Source organism: Cryptomeria japonica, chromosome 6 (genome assembly GCF_030272615.1).
Source record: "Cryptomeria japonica chromosome 6, Sugi_1.0, whole genome shotgun sequence".
Classification (NCBI taxonomy): Eukaryota; Viridiplantae; Streptophyta; class Pinopsida; order Cupressales; family Cupressaceae; genus Cryptomeria; species Cryptomeria japonica.
Genome location: NC_081410.1, coordinates 409,469,098 through 409,478,226, shown reverse-complemented (window position 1 = coordinate 409,478,226; position 9,129 = coordinate 409,469,098). Strand labels below are relative to the sequence as shown.

Here is a 9,129-nt window from a genome sequence, read left to right as displayed (position 1 = left end):
CATGTCTAAGTACAAATAAAAAAAATGTGAATGCCAAAGTTCAAACATACAATATTCTTAATATAAGGTAAACATAAAAACTCAAATTTACACATATGTGCTAAATTACAAACACAAGAAAGTGGTTGTCAAAGTTAAAACACATTTCACATATAGTTTGTTTGTTTCACATATTCAAAATATATGCTAAAGTTTAAATACTAAGATAAATGAATGTGAAAGTTAAAAGACATTTCATGCAGCATTATTTCAGTTCACACATCTTAGTCAAACATACAATTCACATATATCTTGCTTTAATATATATATATATTTTTTAATTATGCAATAAAAATAAAAATAAAAAATCAATGGAAAAACACTAGGCTGAAAAAAATGGCCATGATCAATGACCATTCCCTTCAGCCTTGAGGAGGGGGCAAATTCAACCCCTCCCAAAAAAAAAAAATTATTAAACAACAAATCTATTTACATAGCCATTTACAAATAAGTTGATCGATTTCAGCAAATGATGCAAAAGTGCAATTGTAAAATTAAAATTTGTTCTACATTGGCTTCAATAACAATTGAGAAACTCTACGCATCACTGTGCACTCTAGACATCATTCTACAGACATGGTAAAGGTGTTTATCATTATAGTAATCAACGAATGCCAATTGCTTCTGCCACATCGACTGCTTGAACCAGATCCAAACATTATCTAATGTTGCACACTTGATCAGTATGTGGCTGCTATCCTGAAATCACAAAAAAAAAATTATTAACACCCTAATAAACAAGTTTTATTTCACACAACTCAGGTTTGACATGTCAATGCATCAACATTTCATGGCAAGGTTCATATTTTAACACTCTATGGAAGGAAAAAGAAACCTTTCACAACCCCAAAATGACTAAAATCCATACACAAACTCTAGCATGTATAATACATGTTACTTCTTTATAAGGTGCTATAGAAAATGTGCCATATATTGAGGATTTGCATACAATCACAGAAAATCATGTCACTTATCTGTTTTGCACACAAAAGAATAAATTAGAGAAGGCAAAGTAGTTTTTCATTGATAAAAAGGTGTTAACAAACAGCTGTACATATTTGAGTATGAGTTACCATAAACAGAGTGAGCTAGGTCCCATGCCCCAAAGATTTCCTAATTACCTAAACATAGCTAGCTAGGTTCCACGTCCCAAAGATTCCCTAATTACATAAACAGAGTGGGCTAGGTCACACTGAGTGAGCTAGGTCCCACATCCCAATGATTTCCTAATTACATAAACAAAGTGGGCTAGGTTCCACATCCCAAAGATTTCATAATTACATAAATAGAGTGTGATAGGTCCACTGCCCAACACCTAATGTTGGCACAGACTAAAAAGTTCATAATAGAGCCTTTACTCCTCCCATTAATACTGAGAAAATATCAGGAGCTAAAATACTGATTTGAGAACTGAAAATAGCCCAATGCCTATGTCTGTAATAACTTTAAGACTAAGATTAGCTTCTGAAGCCAAATGTCTTGTGTAAAGAATAGCTCAATTCGTTGTGGTAAAGCTCTATTTAAGACCTGATTTTTTTGTGAATGTAATGAAGTTGGGTTGGACTAAAAGAAGGGATTGATGGAAAAGTAAAGACTATAATTGTAAGAGAGAAAGAGAACATTTAATCTGCAAACAATAACCATGATTCGTAATCATAGTTTTCATGTCACTGCCAAGTGAAAAACCAATTCGTGACGGACAGATCACTTGTGGGATCCACATGGGAATTGCTTTTCCATTTGCCAAATATATTGTTCAACTAGGTCTATAGCCCTATCCACCATTGGTTTCAAACTAATGACCTCCAATGTGGAGTAGACATGCCTTCACCATCAGCCCCCCCCCTCAAGAAGTACAAAATTTGACACCCTTTAGCATTAATTTGTTAAATATAATCTCATATGTACATAGAATCGCATACATAGCAACAATTCTTAGTGCATTCTGAGATATGTTAATTTGAAGACCATAACAAATTGAGATTTGACATTACAAGTGTCAACTACGTATTGAAAGCAACTTGTAAACAATCTTCTTGAATAAGTACAAAACTAAGTAGTAAAGAAGAGAGGTAGAATCCTTTGCTTCTGATGTCAGACATACTTGAATGACCTTTGATTTCAAGTAATACATCTAAATATTAGCAACTAGGGAATGCAGTATACTATTTTTTAAGGTGCACCAACCAGATAAAATCTTACCGTTATTTACTTACTACTTTTATGCTAAGTATTTTGAGATAAGCATGAATGTCTTCCTTTTAAATTTTCTTCCTAGATTTCACAGTAATTTCAAAGTGGTGGCTTAACATGAGATTAATAAGCAAACTTATCAAGTTCTTCAACAAATAGAAAAGGGTACATACTGTTTATTTGGGACTTCAGATAAACAGACTTTTCTAGCTTTCGCTAGCTGCTTGGCTATTTCCTCATTATCCTCCTTATCGCCAATACTGCAATAGTGAAAACAAAAGGATGAGACAAGAACTTCAGTTAAAAAAAAATTAAAGATTGGATTCAAATCAAAATACTTTGGAAAAAAAATTATGCAGACCAAAAAGAAGAAAAAAGATCACAAAGATTTACTGTAAAGATTGAACACAAGATTTACCATAAAATGGTAAAAAATATCTGTAATACCAAAAACGGCTAAGAGATCCATGTACTTGATACTCGATTGCTAAGATATGTCCTCCATAATCCTTCACAACAATTGGAGCCTTGGATACTTCAACAAGCCACGATATGATCCCCATATTATGCATCACATATGAGACTAAAACCATTTTATTTTGGATTTGCCTACTTCTAGTGTAATTTATTATGGGGATACAAAATGGTTTGAAGTTTTTCAATCATATGGATCCTGGGTAATGAATGACTTCCAAATGTAATAAGGGGACATGACATTCCAAATAGGTAGTGTGACTTTTGTTAGAAAAATCAACCTCAAGAACAACTGAAACATAAACTTTCCTTTGATTTGTTAGAAAAATCAACCTCAAGAAATTGTAGAGGTGAGCTTGTGAGTGAATTACAATTAAATACAGTCTCAAGTCTGTATTATTTATTATAAGAATTAATTATAAGACTACAGAATTGATCTATATGCTCTGTTAGACTATATAAAGTGACTCATAACTAAAAATTTAAATATGGTGAGCTAGATTGACCACTCTGGATTATACATATCTATGGGTAAAAGAATTAGACTAATTAGGGTAAATAAAAAATTAGATTTTTTATTTTTTAAATTCGATTAAATAAACAAAATGCTGGCAAAATATAAATTTATAATGAAATACAAATTCAAATGTTCATACCTATTGTATTTCTTGGTGCTTGTGATATGTAATTCTGCTTCATTTCTCCTCCTCCTTCTCTTCCTCCTCGTCATCACTGCTGCCTGAAAAATCACCACCCATGAAAAAAAACAAATGCAAAATACCAAAAAAGCTTTTTTGAAAACAATCTACACATAAAAATACAAAAGAAAAACACATACCAAACATATTAGAATAAAACTCACAGACAAAATAAAAACATATTACTATTAAATATATATAAATTCAAGTTCACAACAAATTTTAATTTATTTTAAAATTCACTCCACGTATAGCATAAGTAAGCATTTGCTAAATGCCTGCTTTATATTATCCATAGCATTGCTGTCTTCCTGGAGCTACACCATCTCCAGCAATGCATGCAACATGCTTCCATTTTTAGAGATTTAAGCTTCAGTAATATGGTTTCTGCCCTCCCTTATATTGGTTGAGCATTCTTCTACCTCTGCAATTTTTGCTGGTCCGTGGCTACCATAATAAGCTAATATACGTACTGGTTCTCCTTTCCGAAGTAAATCCTGCAAGACAATAAAAAATTTAAATACATTTTAGCCACAAAGCAGATTGATTAAGATTTCTCAATGAAACCTGTTATTGCTATACAGATAATATTCAAAATTTCAAATGTGCATTGCCCCTCCTTTGAGCTTAAGATATATTTCCCATGAGGTCTTAAGGGAGTGACAAAATCTTTGTTATTATGAACATTCAAACCATGTGATAAATAATGTACGAAAAAACATGCTAAAGGGCAGAAACCTATCTGAAGTTTGGTCAAGAGTCCTGTAATCAAAGATCTTGTGTCATCATTATGAAGAAAACCCCATAATATGCATTGTTTTGGTTGGTATATCTCTGATATAAAGATGAGTAAGAGGACATGTGGCTTGATCATTGGGAAGATAGGTGCTAAAATTGGTTTCTTAATGATCTAATATGTTTGAAGTGTTATTTTTACTACTTTCAAATTAATATAAACTCAGAAATCAGAATTTAGTTTGATTAGTTGAAAGATTTAGAGATTTCTAGATTTAGGCATGACATAGAAATGAACAAAGAAATAAGAATAACACATGGTTACCCTAGGAAAACCTCCTAGGAGGAAAAACCCAGCCAGAAAAGATCCTCAGATCTGATTATGGATTATATTCATATAAAAGTGACAACACTTATCTTAGGTCCTTGAAGATGTCTGAAGTGTTTGCTCTTAGGGCTGATGGAATCAACCACAGGTCTTTCATGTATATCAGGTCTGCTCCTTCAACACACCAATCAGCACTAAGATTCAAGCCCTAGATCTGCACTCTTGATGTGTCTTTGATCTGCACTGATTCAATAACCCTGGCACTTTAATTCTGGAACAACTCAGCCTTCTTTATGACAGCAAGAACTTTATCTTTGCTTCTTTAATTGGCAGGGATGATTCGCATAAATTCCTTCACCAGCTTTTGCATTAATCAAATCATATACTTCGCATCATTAGACATGTGTGAACTCAGATGTATACTTCGCATCCTTAGGCATATGTGAACTTCGCATCATTAGCAGATATGTATTTCTGCTTGAAGGATGTGTATTAATTGTATTTTGAATGAGGCAGATATGTCTTATATATATGTGAGGTAAAATCCTTTTTATGTCGGTCTAATATAAATTAAATTACTTTTAATTTAATTTGAATCTCTTTAATCCGAAATGCCTTGATAGATAGTGTCGGCCCTATTTAAGCAAGCACGTTATTATGCATGTAGCATGGGGTTTCATTATGTAGCGTGGAGTGAAGTGAGGTATAGGGGCCAACCCTACACGTTGGAGAAAGGAGCTGGCCCCCTTGGGCGGATTCCAATGTTGCCCAAGGCAATTGGAATCCGCCATTCCCTAATTATAATCAACATGAAGACGGGGTTCTAACAATATTAGTTTTGAAGAAGGGTTCAAAGAAATCACCCATGACAAAGCTTACAAGAAGCAAGATAGCAGAGCATACTTCAAGAGGACATTTAAAAGGTCATTCATAGGCCCCTCAATGAGTAAACCCATAAGATGGTAATCTACAGAATATCAAGTTCCTACATGCTCCTTGAATGGCAAGTTTGGGGTCGTCATTGTTCTCTATGGTATAGTGGCGTTGAGAAAAGGAGAGCCTTTTGTAAACTTCAAAGCTTGGCCAAACCCTAGCTAAAAAAATACTCCATAAAAATGATATGAATGATAGAAATAGCATTTGAGTGAAGTCCTTAATCCTGTTAAACCTCATATCAGGATTATTAAAAATTTAAAACCCTTGTGATCATTTTTTTTTTTTTTCCTCTGTCAACTATAAAAATCTTTTGAGAGTATTTATGTTGAGTTTTGCTTTATTGTCAATGCAAGAGACTATGCAACGGTGAAAAGGAAGAGGTTGACTCTACTGCATGAATAGTAGAATGGTAGGTCATGAATTTCATAAAGTACGATTATAATACTTTGATAAATTTTAGCGGGGCAGTATCAAGCTGTGAACACAACATCATAGAGTGAACTATGAATAAGTCATGAACATCTTCAACAAACAAGAGCACAATGATGATAGTCCGGGTGATGACAATCCTCGTGTCAAAGAATAATGGGCAAACTTTCTAGATGGATGATTTCACTGATTTGGCATTTGGTTTTTACAGTACAGTTCATTCCTTGAAATATCCATAAAAGAAAAGGGTGATAGTCTTTGCAAGAATTTTAAATTATATATCCATCATGATACATTGAAATCAGAGAGCATGATCAAGACAATGACAGGACAAATAATCAGTGACAGTGTACTGGGACTTATGGAGTGCATCGTGAAAGATGTATGACAGAGGCCAAAGCTTTCAATAATCAATAAGAGCATATAATACAAAGAGAAAAGATAGCAAGTACCACTATCAAACTTCTCTTTCGAATTCCTATGTCTGAGTGAACACCAAAATGATGAATATCGATTCGGTAGGCATGGTTGGAAAACATTGTTAAATGAATTATAATACTGAACAAAACTGCTATGAAGGTATGAGAAATATGGGTCAAAACACTATAGGTAGAGGTGGTTTAGTGCATATGACAGGGCCATTGACAGATTATATGACAATGTGATAAATTAAACCAAATGAAATAATGGCCACGTGGATGACAGTAATAAATACCAGTGCATAATAGTCCAAGGATCATAAAACAAGCACAAGGGTTAGTGGTAAGAAAGTTAGAAATCAAAAGCAACCACAATCCTAGATGGTAGTAGAGGTTCGTGACAGTGACCTAATTTGCAACTTAGAGATTCTAGGACAAGGGCATGGTATTTTGACAAAATCTGGGTCAAGAAGTCTGGGTCAAGTGGCAGTCTAGAGACCTAATCATCATAAAGAAAAATACAATTCACGCATAACAGTAGCAAGAAAAAGTCTGAGTTCTTTCTTCAAGTTCTATGGACTGTTGGAAAAAGTGGATAGTTTTTATGACACACAAACAGTATGATAATTGTATCAAGGCCCAAACACTGATCTAAGAGAAAAACATTTAGGAGATAAATGACAAAAATGCATGGTAGAGGCATGACAGTAGGATGGTGAATATAAAAAGATCATGCACCATGCAATAGTGAGGTGCTATAATAGTCACTAAAATTCTCATGAATGATTGTTGGTGTTTGAAGGATACAGATGACAGACCTAATAGCAGACTGAACTTGACAGAGACCAAGTTCTCATGAATGATTGTTGGTGTTTGAAGGATACAGATGACAGACCTAATAGCAGACTGAACTTGACAGAGACCTCGTAGGGAGACTTCGTAGGGAATCAGATGAACAAGATATGCATAAAACATGGGAGAAAGATGTTTTAGTGAATCAAACAAGTGGCAGCTACTACTATTAGAGAATCTCCTACACCCTCTTAAGGGATTCGATCATCTTCAAGTCGCTTGTCACAAGACCTGAAATCAGGGAGGAGGTAGTCATGGTAGTCTCGAGGAGTTTTAGATAGTTGCAAGCATATAGGGATCAATTGGTAAGTTAGGAGGTAGGTGAGAAGATATAGAGGACAATTTGAGCAATTCATCCGTTTTCGCAAGTATCTAAGGACATCTTCAGCTGGATAAAGTCAGAGCAATCAAGTAATTCATTGCAGACAGGGGATGACTCGGCTGGGTACGCAGGGAAAGGAGATGACTCAACAAGCAAACAAGGCAAGCATAAGATATCCTAGATTGCAGACCAAACTTCTTCAATTGCTGCCAAACATTAATTTAATATTTTAAAACTAATAAAATAGTAACAGAAATCCTAGATTGCAGACCATCACCACAGAGTACAGAGATGAGCCAGAATGTCTCAAATGCTATTGCTCAACAGAATCTTTTTGTTCTCTGTTGGCCAAGTTAACATTCATGTCATAAAAATAAAAAAGGATTGCATTCTACATGCCATAAAACATAATTCTATGTGTTTTGAAATTAAAAATTATTAATCAGATGAAACAGAAAAGAGGAAAAAATAGCAGATCAATTTAAGTAATTAAACTCAAGAATTCCTTTGTAGGCGTTGAGTATGTGGGACTTACAACATTCCTCCGCACATGATTGGTGATGCGGATGACATCTGAGGCGTTGGAGGCATCACTCCCTCGGACAACATTCCTCCGCAGATAGGGCACACCAAATGGAAAATTCACCCCTTGCAGAAAGGGCATCGAATCCTATACCAAGAATCTATAAATTCAGTTCCCTAAAATCTTTCATCTCTATGCTCACTATGGCCTTGAAGCAGCAATAACCAGAGGAGTCCGGATAGCTAGTACATTCAGAATCAACGTACGCAGGGAAATACTGAACATTGCGGATGAGCTACTCTTCTAAATCAATGGCCATATATATAATGGGTTAAGGAATAGGAGCGTGTTTTTGTTAACTGTAGCATGCTTTTTTCAGGTGCAATCTCTATCTATGGAGCGTGTTTATTAACGGTAGCATGTTTTATTTTCAACGGGTGGATTCCAACCAGTCGCATGCTTTTTTCAGCTGCAATATCTATCTATGGAATGTGCTTACAAAGGGATCTACAGAAGCCAAGGCTGCGATGCAACCGAAAGCATTCCCATCGTGAAGCAAGGCGGGAAGTAGTATTATAGTTATTGAATGTTTATGGGTTTAACTATGCTCTAAGGAAGATGTGAACCAATTTATAGAATCTTCAATACAATATAAAAGATTAGAAATTTGATTTAGGTTTTGTTGGAGTCTCACTTTCAAAGTCTATTTTATAAAAAAATCTCACTTTCAAAGTCTATTTTATAAAAAAATTATTTGAGATATCTTGTCATACACACTTAAACAAAGAAAAGTCTAGAGAAAGGTTGGTTCATGCAATTTTCAAACAAATGATATATTAGTGTATTTATATTCTTAAAAAAAAATACGTAAATTAATGTCGAGAGAGCTCACATAATTTTCTTGCATGTTTATTAGTTGTCAAGAAAGACGTGAAGTTGAATAATGTTTCAATCTTTCACTCTCATTAAAGATGTAATAGTTTTATATACTTAAAGACAAGTGGCAATGATTCTATTTTATTCAGAGTAGTAAAATAATACTTATAGAGAAACTGAAACATGCATGCATTTCCCTATCATCTACATATCAAATTTATTCAAGATCATTTTTTTGTTTACGGATATTTGTATGTCATTGTAGATGCCTCTCGGCATAATAAACATAAACAATAGTTCTTTAA

At 34.2% G+C, this 9,129-nt stretch overlaps 1 protein-coding gene across 1 annotated transcript; it reads right to left on the bottom strand.

Annotated features, from left to right (window-relative positions):
- Positions 1–405: 405 nt before the first annotated feature.
- Positions 406–8,514, bottom strand: LOC131065801 (uncharacterized). The gene is made up of 5 exons (XM_059221864.1): positions 7,961–8,514; positions 3,827–3,901; positions 3,363–3,445; positions 2,406–2,492; positions 406–738 (listed from the first exon to the last, which is right to left on the bottom strand). Exons 1-5 carry the CDS (start codon positions 8,087–8,089, stop codon positions 720–722), a joined length of 393 nt encoding a protein of 130 aa, XP_059077847.1. The 5' UTR covers positions 8,090–8,514; the 3' UTR covers positions 406–719.
- Between the last annotated feature and the right edge of the window lie 615 nt (positions 8,515–9,129).